The 20,018-nt window shown below is 41.3% G+C and overlaps 1 protein-coding gene across 3 annotated transcripts in view; it reads right to left on the bottom strand.

Moving 5' to 3' along the window:
* Positions 1–577: 577 nt before the first annotated feature.
* The window catches only part of fer1l6 (fer-1 like family member 6), a 70,610-nt gene continuing 51,169 nt past the window's right edge, over positions 578–20,018 (bottom strand). For 2 of the 3 annotated variants that reach the window (XM_040034129.1, XM_040034128.1), the window contains 25 exons: positions 19,330–19,454; positions 18,334–18,468; positions 18,077–18,226; positions 17,881–17,988; positions 17,712–17,774; positions 17,512–17,610; positions 12,291–12,516; positions 11,583–11,731; positions 11,371–11,493; positions 11,229–11,271; positions 8,872–8,916; positions 8,281–8,372; positions 8,014–8,142; positions 7,778–7,921; positions 5,776–5,903; positions 5,531–5,701; positions 5,141–5,295; positions 4,599–4,741; positions 4,293–4,381; positions 4,108–4,206; positions 3,692–3,812; positions 3,464–3,584; positions 2,119–2,276; positions 1,924–2,024; positions 578–1,056 (listed from right to left, as the gene is read on the bottom strand). In XM_040034129.1, coding sequence (XP_039890063.1) covers positions 876–1,056; positions 1,924–2,024; positions 2,119–2,276; positions 3,464–3,584; positions 3,692–3,812; positions 4,108–4,206; positions 4,293–4,381; positions 4,599–4,741; positions 5,141–5,295; positions 5,531–5,701; positions 5,776–5,903; positions 7,778–7,921; positions 8,014–8,142; positions 8,281–8,372; positions 8,872–8,916; positions 11,229–11,271; positions 11,371–11,493; positions 11,583–11,731; positions 12,291–12,516; positions 17,512–17,610; positions 17,712–17,774; positions 17,881–17,988; positions 18,077–18,226; positions 18,334–18,468; positions 19,330–19,454 — 3,098 coding nt within the window. In that variant the 3' untranslated portion in view covers positions 578–875. The remainder of the gene's footprint in view (positions 1,057–1,923; positions 2,025–2,118; positions 2,277–3,463; positions 3,585–3,691; positions 3,813–4,107; positions 4,207–4,292; positions 4,382–4,598; positions 4,742–5,140; positions 5,296–5,530; positions 5,702–5,775; positions 5,904–7,777; positions 7,922–8,013; positions 8,143–8,280; positions 8,373–8,871; positions 8,917–11,228; positions 11,272–11,370; positions 11,494–11,582; positions 11,732–12,290; positions 12,517–17,511; positions 17,611–17,711; positions 17,775–17,880; positions 17,989–18,076; positions 18,227–18,333; positions 18,469–19,329; positions 19,455–20,018) is intronic. The other variant, XM_040034130.1, reaches the window with a different exon arrangement.

Raw genomic sequence — 20,018 nt, 5'->3', positions numbered from 1 at the left:
GCTGGTTCCACAGAAGAGGCGCCTGAAAGCTGAAGGCTGATCCCATTCTTCTTTTAAACATCCTATTTAGAACAGAGGACAATAACCTTGTTTTATCTGAATTTAGAAACAGGAAATTGGAGGTTATCCACGTGTTTAATTACTTTAAGACATTCCTGTAGTTTAACTAATTGTTGTGTGTTATCTGGCTTCATGGACAGATAAAGCAGAGTATCATTTGCATAGTGAAAATATGTCTTCTAATGATACGGCCTAGGTTAAGCATATATAACTTAAACAGAATTGGTCCTTGTACAGAACCCTGTGGAGTCTGTATAGGATTCCCTATTTATATGGACAAACTGGAGTCTGTTAGATATGATTCAAACCACCACAGCACAGTATTTTAATTCCCAAAGCATGCTCTTATCACTGTAATAATATATCATGGTCAACAGTATTGAAGCTTTAGTTAATGGTAGGACTTCAAAGACATGTAAAGTAATTACAGAAGTAATTACTGTAAGTAATAATGTGTTTGTACTCTGTCTTTGCTGAATGACGTGTGCCTGATAAATGAAGGTATGAAATCCAGACGTGTTATTGACTCACATTTATTTATTCTGGTTAAACAGATTTTGTTTTCCATTTTCATCATCTTAAAATCTTAATATGTTAACTTTCACTGGTTAGTAACATTTGGAAAACATTTATTCAGACACAAAACGAATTAAAAGCAAATGGCCAGCCTTCATTCTTCTTATTCCCGTTGATGTATATGACTGTTTTAAAAAGTGAGACCAAACATCTACACAACTTCAATATTCAAAAAATGGAGACTTTGATCATTTGGAATAGCTGTAGAGCTGCAGCATACACACACATAGTTTATCCGTTTAGCCGCTGATAATCTTATTGGAGATGGCTCCGGGTAGTGTGTAGAAGAGCAGGGCAAGGAACAGCGCTGTGATCAGCAGAATGATGCCGATGATGATGTACTTCTTGTAGCTTCGCCACACCAAGTGAAAGAAACATTTGAAAGGGTTAACAAACCACGAGAAGGAGGTGTCTGGACGACTGCGGGAAAGAGGAGAAAAGCAAATGAAGTGGTTTAGTTCATTACAGATTCTTACAGGCTGAGATGATTACGATGCTTTAGCAACCCTGAATGGGTCACCTGAGAAAGTGTCTAATGTTACGACATTAAAAACGTGATTCCAGAAATCATAACGGCGTCCTGGTGCATCCAGATGATGTGCATTATAAACCTAAATACTAAGGTTAAATGGAACAGCTCAAGTGGGAGAGGGATTTTATTCTGGCACATTAAACCAGTGAATCTCCTGTGTCTGAAAATGAAAGCATATGAGTAATAAGACTAAAACTTTGGATGGAGCAGCTCTCATTTATAGAAACCAAACTGTGAACCCCTGAAAACATGACTTCATTTGGACCAGAAACCTCTCTGCAGCTTCTCTCCCACATTAACAGCCTCACAGACATCGTGTCTGCTCCCAGACAATAAAAAAAACAAAACAAACCCGAGCAAAACTTACTAAAAAGATAAATGACTCGAGCATCAAAAAGTATAGAATAGAATACATAAGAGAAAGTAATATGATATCCTCAACTGCACCAAAAAGTAAATGAGTAAAATGTGGATCTAGTGTTGTGCAGTCTCTGGTCTGGATTGATCTTTGGGAACAGGCCGTTTATTCTCTCTATATCTATGTGTGCATTGATGAACAGATACATATAGCTCCAGGTTGGGGGGTTGACTCTGTATCCAGTAAGGACCCCCAGGCTACCCAAATATTGTTATTGAAAATGTGTAAATATACCTCAAATTTACAGAAATGTCCCTGTATTCCTTTGACGCATTTTTCGTACATAAATTAGATTGTATTCTGACAGATAAACAGAGCCTTGTGTGGTTATGGTTACTTTGGTTTTGGTAGTGGCTCTGGCTCCTTGCGGGCACGGCCAACAGGATTTTTCTCCGACTCCTCAGCTGTCACAAGATGGAACTCTGCTTCCACTTTCCCCTGAAGGAAGATCGATTGTTTGATGATCTGTATTTACCTGACTTTATTTTTACATTTGTTTATACACTGCATGTGTGTGTTACTGTGTACTTACGGTCAACTCTCCTGACTTGGTGAAGGGCCACCAGCCTCGTGCTCTCTTCTGCTGAAAGATGGAGATTCTCTCAGTCCCATCTGTCAGCATGTCCGCCTTACACGACTTGGCTGTTTTAGCTCCCCGAGTAAATCCATGGAGGTCTAATTCTAGTGTGCCTGCAGACACACAGTCAGTCAGGTGCACTGCCGTGTTTTATGCAGCCAACACCAGAATCTCTGAATCTCTTTTGTCAAGTTGTTTTTGCCTTCATTCAAGTCATGCACATTTTATCTCCATTATTCATCCTGACTCTCCAGTGCGACTTCTAATACTTTTTGCCATTAAAGATTGTCTTAGAAGGTTTGTCATGTCTTCATGTTTCTTCTGCTTTCAGTGCTTTAAACATTTAGCACCATCTTCAGGTTTTGGGGGTAATTGTTAATAGTTAGCAGGAGTAGTCTTCCTGAATTTCTGCTGTTTCCTGTCCTCCACAGGAATGATTCAAGCATGCTCCTTATACGTTCAAATTGGCAATATGTCCCTGTATTTAATGCCATTATAGCAGCATTTCCCTGAACACAATGCAGTAACACTTTCTATTCTTCAGTGATTGTGAACTAAAGGTGCATCGGGGCACATCACTGTGAAAGAACAGCTCTGCAGCAGAGACATTGAGCTGTTAGCCGTTAAAATGTGTCTGTACTACCTGCCACGGGAATTCTCACATGTTATCGCGATAACAGCGTAGTATAGCCCCCCCTCAGCCAATGCGGATGCAGCCTCTTACTCCACTCTGTGGTCAGCAGACTGCAAACGCAATCTCTGAGAGCCCTTTTTGAACATCTGGGGACTATATTGCATCACTGGACTCAACACTGCCCACCTTCACCCAGTATGTGACATGGCCCACCAGAGACAATAAAACATTGGACTTACTGTATGCCAACGCAAAAGAGGCATACAGTTTATCACCTCTGCCACCCCTGGAAAGATCTGATCACAACCTGGTGCACAGGGAGCCACCAGCCACCCGCACAGTGCAGAGGTGGTCGGAGGAGAGCGAGGAGGCTCTAGAAGATTGTTTTGAGTCTACTGTGGGGGAGGTGCTTTGTGACGACCACAGGGAGTCTCGCAACTTTCAGCCTTTTCGCGGCCTTGAACCTTACTGCAGGCTCTTCTCTCTTGTCTTCTTCTCTCCTATCTGTCCAATAACCAGTCCGTTTAGCATAGTGAAGTCAAACTCAGGACCTTTTTTGTGACGCAACAGCGCTAACCACTGTATCACCTTAGTATTTTATGTTCATCAGTGAAATGTGTGTGTATAATTGCCTCTCCGTGTGAATAGGCACTTATGCATACCCACCTAGAAAGTCGTCAGAGGAGAGTGTCTCAAAGTCCCAGACCTGCAGAATGAGGATAGCAGGAATCTTCTGCTCTGTTTTATCTAGAGAGAAAATACTCTCCCTTTTCCTCACCACCACTACCTGTGAGAGGTAAAGTTGGTAACGATGTGATTCTGTAGCAGCTATTTTATCTACATCAGGCTTGGAGCCGGAGCTCCTTGGACCAAAGATCACACAAATATGAGTACCTTTTCAGCAGGCAGGTAGCTGAAGGGGAACACGAAGCGCCAGTTGAAGTTTCCTTCTCCAGTCAGAGAGTTGTAATGCACATCAGTTTCTTGTCGGTCATCTTCTAAACCTTTCAGCCAGCTACAACAGTAGATTTGGTAAGGTGAGAGATTTTCTAGCAGTGCTTTTTATATAAAGGTTTAGCTAGCTAGTTTAGCTTTTTGGGCTGCAAGGTGCTAACGTGTTGACACCGTGCAGCCCTCACACGATCCACGTTAACTCGCTAACAGAGATATATTCAGTATGTTCAATAAGGAATCAGCCAAGCTTACACAACAGACAGCAAACGTCACTTTAGTTTGGGAATTATTATTTCCAAAGCTAAAAAAAATATTTATATTGCCAAAAAATACCAGGAACAAATAGATTTTTTTACCCCTTGATGTAAATATCACTGAACTGTTGACCAGTGAGGAAGTGGCTGTCCTCCAAAATGACGTCCTCTGTGTTCCAGATGATAATACGCAGCTCGTATCTGCACAAACACATCTGAGTTTGAATGACGGCATCCCAAAACAACGTTGACAGACATTGTTTTATTACGTTTTTGGTAAGTCTCACCCTTTTGGTTTTCGAGGTGAAATGTCCACTGGAGGTCCTGGATGTGGCAGGTCCATTGGAAACATGTCTACCCACATCTGGACCTGACCCTACATGTACATGCACACAAATGTATGCAGTTAATGAAAGAAAACTTTTCATACAACTGGTGTGAAATGAAGTACAGCCCAGTAAATGTACTTTACCATATTAAAATAAGCATTTTAATTAGACATTTGGGCAAGACCCAGAAAACCCAGAAAGCTTAAAGGTTGTAAATGCATGAATAACAATTATTTTTTACCAGGATACTAAACTCAAACATACCTGGTCCATTCCAGGCCGGGCCTTATTAAACAGAGTTCTGGCCTCAATGTGCTCTGGTACCAGTGTGCATCCTACACCTGGAATCTCAGCCCAGCGGTGTAGGATCTTCAGTGACAAGTGTTCATAGGACTCCACTGGCTCGTCTGAGGGATACACACGACAATGTCAAATCAGACTCCTATATACATGTTCTAGCTCCAGCATATTTTCTTGATCTATACTATCTTTCCCCACAGTGACCAAGTGTTGGATCATAGGGATCGAGTGATTGTTGGTGTTCTCTCTAAAACTGAAATGACATCTCCAGCTACTGATGGGGATATTTATTACTTATGCAACTGTTCTCACATTGTGTTGTACTTACATTTTATATAGCGCTTTTCCTACTCATACTGACAGACAAGTGCTTTAGACTACAAAGATGGAATTGCACCTGATTAAAAGGTATCACATGGACTCATGCAGTAAATGTCTGAATACTGTTTTTAAATGTTAAGTTAAAAAAATAATCATGCAGCTGATCTAGAATGCCCTATATCTACCTTCATGCATGAAGAGCGTTTTGCCAGTGAAAACCTTCTCTGACACAATGATGCGTCCTGGACTGAAGTGAGGACCGTCCAAACCGCTCTCTCTGCACATCTTTGCCAACAGCTCTGATGGCTTCAAACAGTCTCTCCAGGCATTGTAACCCTCACTGACAGACAGCAAGGAAGGAACAGGAAATGCTTCAGTGCGATGGATTCATAGAATGCAGAGTTGTAGATGGATATAAATGCCTGGAATTTCTACTCCTTTAGTTGAATTTGGTAGTTTAATGTAATAGAAAAAAAGTAATGTAACTATGAGGTAGGACAGTAATTCATTGAAGTGACCAAATGGAATAAATAACTCGGACTTTGATCTGAAAGAGTTCAAACGTCCAGGCTTACAGACTATACTCAGCAGGGAGTCCACAGGTGCCTCTGTGTTTGCTGTAATATCGGTTCTCAAGGTCAATGCGGGTCTCTCCAATCAGATCGTCCCCTCCCACCAGGTCGTGGTCATAGATGAACACTGACAGCAGAGACTCCTGAGGAAGTGTTGCCTGTATCTCAAAAGATCTGGAAGAAGGAGAATAGAAAAAGTCATATTTAAAATGTGAGACAATTCCTGAGAAGCTTTACCAGTTATTTACCTTCCAAAAACAGGGTTTAGCTGTTTGGGAATGTAGTTGTCTCTGTCTTTGATTTCATTTTTGCCAAGTCGTAGAACAATGTAAGGGTCCGCCTTCCCATCCGGGTCAGCTGGGTGCAGGTTAGAGGCCTGGAAAGAGAAGGGGTATCATAAAAGAACTCACAAACAAGGACTAAAAGTAGTACTTTTAAGGGCACTATTTGTAAATTATTCTGTTTAATTTTTTTTAAAACCTTCCATTATAAAATATGCTATAGTTCAAGATGTCTGCTGCTTATTCTTATTATTTCAGCTGCTCCTTTTAGAGGTCACCAAAGCGTGATCAACAGGCAAGTGTAAGAGATGTTCATGCACAGGAAGACATACAGTCCTCCTTTAGGTAACAAGGGACTGGGAATCAGGGATTGACCTTTTGTCTGAGTGTAAATCTTGAGGAAGACTGTGCGAGACATCCTCCCGCCCTCACTGTGGTGTTCACAGTCGGGCTTTTGTGGTTGTCAAGTGTTGCAGTGCTTGTTTGGGCTGTAAGGACAGCCTATATTAAAGTACTGGTTGCTTACGAAAAGCTGCAGTTTGAAATGTAATTAGGTGCTTTGCTACAGCTTTTAATGAGCTTGGTGCTGAATGCTATTTGGCCTCTGAATATGAGACCAGATGGGTTTAACAAATGTGGTGACAGTTTTAATGAAGGTACTTTTGTGTAATACCAGTTTTCATCACAGAGTGGTGCAGCTAGTCAATGAGCCTAAAGGAATAGAGGTTCTAATGTGATTGGTCACTTTCAAAACAGTGACACCACAGGCTCTGTGATGGACGGGTTCAGTGTTAAATGGAGTTAGGCTGCGGGAGTAACATAGGCGCTGTTTTAAACTGCATTTGTTTGAAAAATGAAGCTTTGAGAACAGAGCTGATGTGAGAGCCTGAATCTCTGGCATCGCTCGCACAGCAGGCACTCACATGTGTGATGGCTTCCTTGAAAACTCAGGTTGCTGAGTTCTCCAGGAAGTTAAATTTAATTGTGTGGCAATCAGAGATGGGCAGTCTGATTACTTTTCTCAGGTAATGTTCACTCTGCGTGGGAAGAAAACTTCCTTCTACAGAGAAAAATTAAACTTCAAATCTGAGCGAGCAGCGAGCACGCTGCCACGGGAATGTGACATTCACAGAGAAACCCCCGGACCCCCCCACTGACATGACCGCTGTTGGCAAGCCTCCACCCACCCCAATAGACAATAGATTTAAGAGCTGCTGAATGTTTGATTTGATTTATTTTTGCTGTGTTTTACTTGCATCTATTTGAAAGAGTGTAAACACAAAAAAATATTTTTTGGAATATGCAGAAAATAGGTTTAAATGTTAGAGAATTTCTTCAAGTCAAAGACTGTTGCATATAATTACATTTTTGCTTGATGCAATGTGCATAAAGGTAAAAGATTAAAACTCATGAAACAATTTTTAAAAGGAGACTTTTTCATTGGATTACATTTTAAACGATGGATTATGCAGAAAAATAGAATCGGGCTGAAAGGGCTGTTGCTTTATTCGGGTTGTGTATCATGTTTTTTAAAAGTAACTAAGTAACTAATTACTTTTGAAAATGAGTTATCAGTAAAGTAATGGGAATACCTTTTGGAGAAGTAATTAGTAAGTAATTACTATTTTTAAGTAACTTGACCAATACTAATAATAATTTGCTTGTCATTATGTTTTTTCTTGCATGCGACTTTTGACATAATTAAGTCTGCAGAAGCAGTTTGAGAGCGAAGGCAGACATGTAACTACACATCCAGGAAGTGCTTTCAATCAGGTCCACACAGGAAGGAGCTAGACCAGTTTAAACCTCTAACGTTGGTGTTAGGCGATGTACTAACTGCTGTATCACGTCAGCCTCACTAAACGCTGCTCTTTTTGTTTCTCAGTACAATGGAAAACTATTCTACAACTTTCAAGTAAAACATTCCAAAGAGAACTCAGCAGAAAATTCCCATGTGAGCAGGACTCACACAGACAATGTAAACCCGTATGAGAACTTGGACTGGGCTGTTGGGAGGGATTCCTCTGTTGACTCTGAAGCTCCCAGCGTCTATTGCTTCATGCCAGTCCTCCTCCTCCTCCTCCTCAGCGAGCTTATAGAGGCAGAATCGACCCTAAGAGACAGCATGAAGATTTATGTGTAGATATGCTAGTTGTTGAGCAGTACCAAAGTAGTACCCGCAAAGAACATTACTTAGTATCTCACCTTAAATTTTCCAACAAACCTCTCCTCATTTGAGCCCTCTTCCTCACTGGCTTTCCCTCGGAACAACTCATATGTTTTCACCCAGTCATCAAAGGACCCAAACTCTGACTCCAACTCCTTGTTGTACAGCTGCAGAGCCAAGATCAGACTCACTCAAGCTTTTCTTTCTAGCATATGGTACCCCTTTTATTATTTGGTTGGACAGTAAAAGCATAACAGGGCCCAGTAAACCTGTACAAGAATTGTATCATCTCTGAAAAAAATTACCTTGAGTGTAGCTAATTTGGTATGAGGACTGACGCTCGTTCCCTTTACTTTCTGTTGCCTCTTCTTCTTATCTCCATCGGACTGGCTGCTGACTGATGAAATAGACAAGGCATATTTTCAAATGTGAAAACTAAAGGCCCAAACACAGCAGAAATCATATTGAAAATGTGACTACAGTATTTAACAGCAGGTAACAAAGTGAGCCACCGAGCTTAGTTAAGAAGTGCCATGCCCTGAGCTCAGAACTGTCCTATTCACCAGAAGCAACAGTTCAAAAGTTGTCTGTTATTTAACGACATTTGCAGTCATTCTCTTGCAGGGTTTTTCAGAAGAATTTGTCAAATCTTTCAAATGCTGCCATCTTAAATATCCAGTCATACCAATCAGATCATGCAGTGAGAGGACCACATCCAGTAACATCATAAACTAGCCAACACAGAGCTGCTAAAACCTGTCTGCAGGATCGTAGCACCAAAACCAGACAGTTCCCAGAACCTCAACTCCCAGAAAGTAAAAATGACCCTCAATGACACGGCGTTGTATCTTTTTTCAAATCTTTTTGTCTCTTTTTTTGCAGATCTTAATCCTTACCCAAAGATTCTATTCCATCGCTGAGCAAGCTGTGGTACGACAAAGCTGCAATGCACAACAGTGTGTGTGGGTCAGTGGGGAAAAAAGGGGTGATTATTTCTAAAACCAGTGCGTACCAATTGATATTTCCCAATTTCATGATTTTTAGGTTATCGCAGAAAACAATACTTTGACACCAAGTCTTTGACACATTATCATTTATTTTTCTCTTTTTATGTTATTATAAAGTATCACAAAGCGATCCCGGTCTCATGGCTTAAGCTGGAATGTGAACAGTTCTCAGCTGCTGGGAGAATTTAGCTAATGCTGATACAAAGATAAGCTTCTGCCCTGAACCACAGGCCAGTTTATGGGGCCAACCGTGTTACACTTTTGGAGCCAGAGTCTGTCCACTAGTGACTTGAGGTGGAGTTGCTGTGTTGAACTCCCACCCAGCGGACGTAACTGCAAACACAACCCCTGCCCCTGCCTGGCTGCTCCAGTTTTAATGATTTCTGCTATTGCTTTTATCGCAACTATTTTTAAAAAGGCACACAGCTTAAAATCAGTCAAAATCAGTGTCAGCAGCTTATCTGCAGTTCACACGTTTCATTGTTTTTAATATTTTGTTTCACTTCAGCTCTTAGTATGGTATAACTTCGCTCTCTCCATGATGGCTGGCTCACAGACCAACAACATTATGAACAAGAGCGGCCCACAGACCGACTGTAGCACATACTGCTTCAAGATGGTAGTGGACACCGAGTTGGGAAGAAAGAGGAGAAAAGAAACCTGTCAGATCACCATCCAGTTTGTCAACAATACAGGGGTGAAGATTTGGAAGTGTTAGGAATCCTGAGTTTGGTCTTTGGAAGATCTTACCATGGCAGATAAACAAGCCAGAGAAGCTCTGTGGTCTCAGATGCAGGAAGCAACAAAGATGAAGACGAAGGTGCACTTTTGCATTATACATGGTTCATTAACAGTCAACAGATCTCAGTGATTCTATGAGTTTAATTTGTTTAACCTCAAATTTAAAAAATAAAAATAAATCCAGGACATTAAAAAACTACTATTTAATGCCCTAAATGAAAGTATAGAAAACATTAATTTGATGTCAACCATGAAACAAGGTATCATTACTCTGTTACCCTCCTCTCTGAGGTTGATTTGAGAAGATGTAAGTTATTACTGGGAGATATTGTGTCAAAATGCTCTCTAACTGCTGAGTGTTTGTTTGGTCTTGGCATGATGGAGGCACAGATGGTGGAGCAGGTGCAGGGAGCTGGAGAAACTGCTGGACTAGGCATCACGTCGAACAGAAGTGTTGGCAAACCTCACGTGGTCTGGTTCCTCGCCTGCACAGCTGCTGGGTTTTTTCCCTCTCCTGTCCGGAAATGTATCAGAATTGTTGTCTGAAGGTCAAAAAATGCCCAACAGATTTACTTTCCCAAGTGGACCATTTGCTATAATGGTCTACTTGATAGTCATATTTTGTTAGAACTTTTAGGATTTTTGAGGCATTACAAATTTAAATTGAGATTAAACTGGAAACGGAGTAACCAGGCTACATAAAGAGTTCCACGACTCCACCTCAAGTCCCCACTGTGCAGACTCCAAAAATACAACATGGTAGCACCTAGACACTGAAAATGTTGGCTTCAATTTTGTGTTCTCATTTTTTATATATGGTCCAGACACTTAAGATGGTGGGTCAAAAATACTTTTTCTCACAATCAAATCACAAGAAGAATGACTGAGAGTGGTTAGAGGCAATTTTCTGCACATTATTCAGTTCACACAAGGCACATTTCTGAAATTGTTCCTCGTCTATTGTAGGGTAAAGATCCTACAATACTCCAGGGAAAACCTGAACACTCAGACGATCAACTATGAGCAAGTACTTAGCAACGATGGAAAAACTCCTTTTCAACAGGAAGGAAGCACTGATAGAACTTTGGGAGGGGCAGCTCTGTTCTGCGACCGGTTGGGATGAGGGGAAAGAGAAGACAGCAGAGGGAGGCAGGACAAAAGGCACACTATGGGAGAGAGACAGTTTAATAATTACTAATATCGATGTAAACGTCCAGAAGTTGTCTGTAAACATGTGCAAAGTGAAAAGAGTGATCAGACCCCAACTATAAGCTTTTTATGCAAAATCTGGATACCATTATCCTGAATCCAAACTGGGAGAGAGGAGAGGTATCTTATAAGATTGAGTTTTTACCCAATTTGATGATTTCAGATTTTTCAATTTTCCCAAATTTTGGAAACTGTGTCACTCACACCTTGCAAAATAGGGAGCCAGTCCTCTAATACTGACCCTTGACCCTGAACAAAACACAAGCAGCTGCTCAAAAAGCACTGATCATATGTACCTTTGGAGACCTCAGAAAATGGAGAGTTGTCCCGTCGTTTGATCTGGAACATAATCAGGGAAGCATATGTTCACATTACATTTTAAAATTACTTAAATGATTGTTTGATCTTTTTAGACAACAGCCCAGCAATCTTAGATACCTCTCTCTCTACTGAGGCGTAGTATTTGGACCACCAGTCGATGACACTCTCAGCTGATTCATCTGCGATAGTCCGCTTCCTGCGTTTGGTGGAACGACTACGGGTGGACTTTGCCCTGCTCTCCTGGATTTAAAACATGTATACATATTTGAAAAATGTATAGAGAGCAGTTTATGTGACTGACAGAAACATTTTTTATTGTGTGAACTAACTATCATCTTCTTCTTCCTGGCTTCTTGCTTAGGAATGGGTGGAGCAGGTGGTGGAGCGGGTGGTAGGGGTTCATCCTCTACAGTGATCCGGAAATCTTGGTTAGCCACTGTTACAGCCGAACTAGTCTCTGGAGAATCCTGTGACCGTCCTGGTGGACAAGAGGCAGCTTTTAGGATGCTGTCATGTGAATCTACTATTAGAAATATCCTCAAAAGAAAATCTTTGTGGAAGGAGGGAATCGGACAAACGGCACATTGACACATCAGGTAATTCAGTCTGTCTAGGTTGACCAAAAAGGGTATTTCTATTACGTGAACCACAGTCTAATTGTCCTTTAATTAAATATGAATTAAGTAATTATTCATTAAGCAAGTTGTTAATCTAGCACAGTCCTTATGCGTGCTTTGTACAAGAATGGTCAGTTCTACAGGAAAATGTAGTGGCTGCTTTTGACCCTCTACAGCCATCAGTGGAAATAATTGCATTGTTGTTGTTGTTGTTTTTACCTCTTTATAGTCATTTTGTGGTTCATTTGTATTCTTTATGTACTTTTGTGTCAGGTGATCTTTTCCAAAGTCTCAGCAAAATACCATCCTCTGCAAGACTGCCACTGTTCTCCATAATGCATATGGATCATAACTAGTTGAATTAATATGCATGTCATAACCAATAATTATGTAATGAACAAATACACACACTAGCATTACCCTCAGCACTGTGTGGCTCTACTATCATGGCAGGTCCAGGGGTGCTGATGTCTTTGGGTGGTTTGTGTGTCTGTATGGGTGCAGGAAGGGCTGGAAGTGGAATCGGTTTGAAAGCTTTGAGGTTGTTGATGATGTGGTTCCCAACAAGCGTACTGCGACCAAAAGCACGCCAGTCAACAACCGTGATACTGAGCGGAGGATGGAGATGTTCATTTTCTGGTAACTCCTACAGAACAGTACCAGAGTGCAGGTTTTTAAGTTGTACACAGTTCCACAGTTGAGTTTTTCACAAATTCAGTCGATGCAGAAATAGGTCAGTATTTCCTCATCACAGCTGATTCAATTTACAGACCACCAAGTCACACCACCTGTCACCTCAAGACACTTTATATTGGTAAATACCCTTCAACAATAGAGAGAAAACCCAACAGTCCTGTCGTGCTCTCTGGCTCCAGGGTTTGAGATTTGAGGTTTCTTCTGTATTTTAGACCATTGTGGTTCTTTACTATGTGCTGTTGAAATTTAACCTTGTGTTTATGTGCTTGCTCATAGGGAGTCATTTGTTGGGGTTTTCACTCTATTGTGTAGTTTCTTTCCTTACGATAAAAGTGCCTTGATGGGATTATTGTTATATACATAACATAAATAAAACTGAATTGAATTCCTTCTATTTGTGCCTTTAACTCCTTGCTTAGTTGACAGCAGGTTTGATCAGCCTCTTTTGGGTTCTGCTCCTCCAACCTCATCTCTTATCTTCTGTTTCTGAGCTACTTCAGCATTAACCCTGAGTTTTCTGTACGAAAGTTTTCTAACAGTGTCTACTGTCTTTGTTTCCCTAATGAGCATCAGTAATAAATATATAATATAGATTTTTAGACCCATCTTTATTGTGGCTGTGGTGTTCGTGGTCAGAGTTACATTACATAAAGCAGGGGTGGGCAACTCCAGGCCTCGAGTGCCGGTGTCCTGCAGGATTTAGACATTACCCTGGGTCAACACACCTGAATCAAATGATTAGTTATTTAAGAAACACAAGTATTTGTACTTCTTCTTAAGTACACTATGGCTTTAATTTTGCCCCCTCTGTTAATCAGTGAAGCCATGAGACATGAGCCTGAGACATGTCTTAGGTTTTAGAGATCTTAAACATTAGATTTTAGTTTTGGGAGGATGAGACATTTTTAGTGTAGTAAGCAGACTGTGTCTGGAAAAATGAAGCGATTATGAACAGATCCAGACAGCATGAGCTGGGAAATAAACTCTGGGCCTGATCCAATCTGAATCTGTCTAATTTGTTTTTTCTAAAAACACAACAATAAAAAGAAAACTCTTTAGAATAGAGGCTCCAAATTTAATCCTATTACTAAAAAATCTTATAATAATATTATTTTTAGTATTATCGTTATTATTAGCTACAGTGGGGCAAAAAAGTATTTAGTCAGCCATCGATTGTGCAAGTTCCCCCACTTAAAATGATGACAGAGGTCAGTAATTTGCACCAGAGGTACACTTCAACTGTGAGAGACAGAATGTGAAAAAAAAAATCCATGAATTCACATGGTAGGATTTGTAAAGAATTTATTCGTAAATCAGGGTGGAAAATAAGTATTTGGTCACCTCAAACAAGGAAAATCTCTGGCTCTCACAGACCTGTAACGTCTTCTGTAAGAAGCTTTTCTGTCCCCCACTCGTTACCTGTATGAATGGCACCTGTTTGAACTCATCATCTGTATAAAAGACACCTGTCCACAGCCTCAAACAGTCAGACTCCAAACTCCGCCATGGCCAAGACCAAAGAGCTTTCGAAGGACACCAGGAAAAGTATTGTAGACCTGCACCAGACTGGGAAGAGTGAATCTACAATAGGCAAGCAGCTTGGTGTGAAAAAATCAACTGTGGGAGCAATCATCAGAAAATGGAAGACATACAAGACCACTGATAATCTCCCTCGATCTGGGGCTCCACGCAAGATCTCATCCCGTGGGGTCAAAATGATCATGAGAACGGTGAGCAAAGATCCCAGAACCACACGGGGGGACCTGGTGAATGACCTGCAGAGAGCTGGGACCAAAGTAACAAAGGTCACCATCAGTAACACACTACAACAGCAGGGAATCAAATCCCGCAGTGCCAGACGTGTTCCGCTGCTGAAGCCAGTGCATGTCCAGGCCCGTCTGAAGTTTGCCAGAGAGCACATGGATGATACAGCAGAGGATTGGGAGAATGTCATGTGGTCAGATGAAACCAAAGTAGAACTTTTTGGTATAAACTCAACTCGTCGTGTTTGGAGGAAGAAGAATACTGAGTTGCATCCCAAGAACACCATACCTACTGTGAAGCATGGGGGTGGAAACATCATGCTATGGGGCTGTTTTTCTGCCAAGGGGACAGGACGACTGATCCGTGTTAAGGACAGAATGAATGGGGCCATGTATCGTGAGATTTTGAGCCAAAACCTCCTTCCATCAGTGAGAACTTTGAAGATGAAACGAGGCTGGGTCTTCCAACATGACAATGATCCAAAACACACCGCCCGGGCAACAAAGGAGTGGCTCCGTAAGAAGCATTTGAAAGTCCTGGAGTGGCCTAGCCAGTCTCCAGACCTCAACCCCATAGAAAATCTGTGGCGGGAGTTGAAAGTCCGTGTTGCTCGGCGACAGCCCCAAAACATCACTGCTCTCGAGAAGATCTGCATGGAGGAATGGGCCAAAATACCAGCTACTGTGTGTGCAAACCTGGTAAAGACCTATAGTAAACGTTTGACCTCTGTTATTGCCAACAAAGGTTATGTTACAAAGTATTGAGTTGTATTTTTGTTATTGACCAAATACTTATTTTCCACCCTGATTTACGAATAAATTCTTTACAAATCCTACCATGTGGATTCATGGATTTTTTTTCACATTCTGTCTCTCACAGTTGAAGTGTACCTCTGGTGCAAATTACTGACCTCTGTCATCATTTTAGGTGGGGGAACTTGCACAATCGGTGGCTGACTAAATACTTTTTTGCCCCACTGTATGTATGTGACTACATTAAGGGCTACATATACAGCAGGGCATATTAGTCATACAGCCACATCATGTGGAAATAATCACAGATACCTGAGAACGTACGGTTACTCTGTAACCTTGGTTCTCTGAGTAACAGAGGCTTCACTCCTACATATTCCATATGTATGGGATAAGTGCAGATCAAATGATCACCGGTTTCAGGTCGCGCAGCTCTTTTATAGGTAAGCTGTGGGCGTGGCCAGGCCAGCCAGAGTGTCCACATGCCATGACCCAGGGGGGGTCCTACCCCATACATACGGAATATGTAACAGGGTGGAGGGATCTCGATATAACAGAGAATATGTTTAACCCTCTCAGGCTCAAATTAAACTTTTTGTTGCTAATGCACAACCAAGTCCTGCAGTGGTACTTCTGAGTAAAAAAAACTCATACATTATGTATGTGGGGTAATCAGGTTGTTAGTTTTTAACTGTTGCCTCGAGAGGGTTAATAAGAACATGGGGGTGTCTGCGGAAAACAAGTTGATTTCCATTTTGTATGAAGTCTTGAATTTGTCCTGATGCAGTGGATGTGGAAAGTCTTGTGATTTCTAGGATGTTAGAATTTCAAAAAGCTGCAGCTATAAAACTTGAAAATGATCATGGATTCACTTGAAGACAGCTTGAACATGAATATATGACGGTTGATAACGGCTTGGTTGTTATTTACTTAGATATGGGTAAATGTTCCTATGTATCAGTGTATATTGTCAGGCAGGCAGGATTGGACCTAAACGCTGAACTCGTAAACGGAAAACAAAACTTTATTAACAGAGAGGCAAAGGGCATTACGAAACTATACTGGGACAAACTAAAACTAACTCACAAGGAGGCACGGGTAAACCATGGGGAAATGCACACAACACCGAGGGACGACGCGACTCAGAACAGAGAGAGATTCTGACATAAATACACAGAAGGTAATGAGGGATGTGGGAACACACGGCGAGCACAGCGAGACAGGAAGGACACGGAACTGAAAATACTGACCCAGTACGCGGACCTTAAATGTAGCACAGGAAGAACACAGAGATGCAGAGAGAGAGGGCACAGAGATAACGGGCTGGGGAAACATGGATTAAAACACGAGGGGAAACAAGGCGCAGGAACTCAGAGCTATATGAACACAGATACACAGAGGAAGATACAGGAGCAAAGACACGGGGAGACCTAACAACCAAAAGCTAAACATATCCACCTAGGGACAAGGACTGTAAACTAACAAGGTGGACTCAATACAAAATGACAAAACACAAGAAAAACCGCTGGGTCATAAGACCCAGGATCGTGCCATATGTGTCGCATTTCCCTTTTAGTTTTTGCAAGACTTTAAAGACTTTAAAGGGTCATGTGCTAAATAAAGAAATGTTGTGGAATTCTGTGATAGAAATTAAAAGTAGCTGTGAGATGGAGTAGAACTAAGACTGAAAGTCTCAATGACTGCATGACAGGTCCTGAGATGGTTACGTATCACAAGTACAGTCAGTTGATTATTAATTATTAATTCAGTTATATATTTTGTCCAAATATTTTGGAAAAAAAAGTTTATAACTACGACTATATTTTTTCTTAAGTGGTCGAGTGATTTTAGCACATTTCAGAGAAAAATGCCAGCCTCTAAAGAGCTGTTGATGGTTACTAAATGAAATAACTTTTTTACCAAATTGTGTTCTGATTTTAGAAAAAATGTTACAGAAAAAGTGTTTGCATGGTACAGGTGTGCACTCGAGACTTGGCTCCAAAACTTGGACCATGTGTCCTCTTTGTGAACGGAAATAACACGACTTGCTTCGAAATGAAGAATGAATCTGTCAGAAGTTAATTCTCCAGGATTCGGTAGAGGTCACAAACTTGACCTTCCAGCTGAGCTACTTTCTGACTGTGGCATTGGTAGCAGCACTTGGGTCTCACCTGTGTTTACTGTGAGGGTAGTAATGCACGTTAAGTATTACCTAACAAAATTACAGAGTTATTAAAAAAAATAAAGTAAGCAGTGAGTAAAACAATATGATTGTAAATTCCTAATTAGTTTACTGAATAATACTGAAAGTCTTAACTTCAATCACATCTTGATTATTTGAAAATCATTGATGCAAAATGAAAATCAGTAGCAGCCCTGGGTAATGGCTGGGCTCCAGTTTTAAAATGTTAGAGATCTGTTTGTCTTACCAGCTCGATGGCATCAACGAGTGTGGTGAAGTTTGGGTTGGACTTGTACTTCTGAATAACAGAAGAGCGTAACGTCTTACCAGCACACTCTATAATGACCTAGAGAAAGACAGATATTAATTAAGCATATTGTGATCCTGGACACCAGCATATCAGGTCCTAGAGAGAACACAGGTACATTGTAAAGATTGTGTTTGTACCTGTGGCCTATCCACAGACAGAAGTTGGACTTTCTTCAGTTCCCTCAGACCCCAGAATAATACCTATTGAAAAAAATACAGTTTTAATATATTTATTTGGGGGGGTGAGAAAAAAGATAGGGTTACTAGTCTCAAATCCAGACACGTGCACACATTCATGTACTCAAACCTCTAGTCTGTAGGTGCTGAGGACAGGCCTGATATATGCAGGAACTGTGTAGATGCCTCCATCTTGTTCCTCTAAGTCTGGCAGACTCTGCTGTTCAGAACGTGAGATCTACACAATCATAATAAGATAAGATTTCAGTCAGGAGTCACTCATGCAATATTATGATGGAGCATGTATGGTTATTTAAAAGACTGACCTGCAGCAATTCAAATGCAGCCAGCAATTCTCCCCCTGGCTGGCTGCCACAGTGCAGAGCGTTGTACTGGAGAGTTGGAGGTGTGTAGGGAGCAGAGGACAGACAGACCTCGGGCACTGCCACTGTGGCACCCAGATACTCAGCCTTTCCCTGCACACACCAGAGTGAGCTCAGAGAGGGGAGAGTCAGGCAGGAACATAGCTAAAAATAATAGTTCAAATAACTTGATTGAGTCTTTTATTTGAATTAGGGATTACCAGTGCGTCGTCATCATACACCTCAATGAGGATATGTGGTGGCTCTCGCTGGATATACTGCAAATCTCCACTCAGCAGCAGATGGCTCATTGGCAAACACTGATTCCATGTAGGACTGAGAGTCTGACTGATAATCTGACAACACAGTATCACCAAGCAAATCAGACTTGGACACGACCAGCTTGAAAGCAAACGAAAGCAGCAAATTCTGGAAGTCCAGGAAGGTCCAAGTTGGACCTTCATGGAACAGAACTGCTTTTCCAGCATATCCTCAAATGTTGAGTCAGACTGGGGTACTTGAATTTGACATTTACAATTTGGCAGGGCACATTAACCTACCGAACGAAGCCAACCAGGACATACTGCTGCCATGAAGGAGTATTTATGGCTACATAGTCCCATACACATCTGTAAAGCACGGTGTGTCCATTTTAAACTTTTAACCGTCTGACCACCATTTGGACATATTATAATGAACCATGTTATCATCTATTACCTAATTATCATCTTTCCACAAATGGAAACACATGTTATAAACAGACAAAATATACTGCTCAAAAATATTAAAGGAATACTTTTTAATCAGTCTCTAGATGCAAACAGCAAATGCCTCTGGGGCTTCATGGTGCCAAATCTGGGACGCTCTTAGAACTGAAGAAGCTTCTCGGATGACAGGTGAACATCTAAAAGAAACTTAAAGAAGTCTGGTCGCTTTTCTTTCCAAGCTCTTTAGATCGCCACGACCTGCATGATTGAGAACCTTTACAGAACTGTTGCATCGTTTTGATTTCCTTTTATTACTTTGGTTTTTGGGGTCTTTGAAATCAGCCCTCTGTAGGTCGTGGCATCTTGCTGTTACTAACACATTACCCAGTGCATATTAGTAGAGATACCACATTATTTTTCCCAGTGGAGATCTTTTTTCTAAGTGTTCCTTTAATTTTTTTTCTACACACACACACACACACACACACACACACATGCACACACACTTACATTGGTGGTTTGACTGTGTGACAGAAAGGTGACTCGAGCAAAGGGATCTGACAAGCCAGTGTTGTCAGCAGCGATCAGGCCACGAGCCTGATACATGTGGCACCTCAACTGGAACTGATGCTGCTCTGCAGACACACAGACACAGCTGGAAATGTAAAACCTTAAGGATGAACTGCCTGGTCCAGAACAAAACTGAAAGTTTGTTAAAAAGTTATTGTTAGGGTTTACTACAGGTGCAATGTCAACGTTGTCTCTAAATGGTGGGTACACATAAATTGCTGTAGTTGAATTATTTCCATGTGTATTACACGAGTTTTGCTTTCAGAAGGAAACATTTAATTTAATGCAGTTGAGTTGTCATGATCATCCATTCCTCCTGGTACTCCTGCCATCTCTCCCTCGGCTCTCTCTTTTCTCTCTGTGTATGTGCGTGTATGCGATAACCACACCACATCTTCCAGGGGCACGATCCTCCTGGGTCTCCTCCCTCTGACCAGTGACACACCTGCAGTAATCAACCACACCTGTTCCTCATCTGACGTTCCTTTAAATACAGAGGACGTTCTTTCAGCCATCGCTTGAGCGTTAAACCAACTGCAGTAGATACTCACCTCCAATCTGTAAGTCTGTTTACCTATTTCCATGTTCCCTTTTCCTCATCCATCCTCTCTTCTGTCCAGGAGACTGAA

Source organism: Simochromis diagramma, unplaced genomic scaffold (genome assembly GCF_900408965.1).
Source record: "Simochromis diagramma unplaced genomic scaffold, fSimDia1.1 OVJJ01000176.1, whole genome shotgun sequence".
Classification (NCBI taxonomy): Eukaryota; Metazoa; Chordata; class Actinopteri; order Cichliformes; family Cichlidae; genus Simochromis; species Simochromis diagramma.
This window is presented reverse-complemented; position numbering and strand designations above follow the sequence as displayed.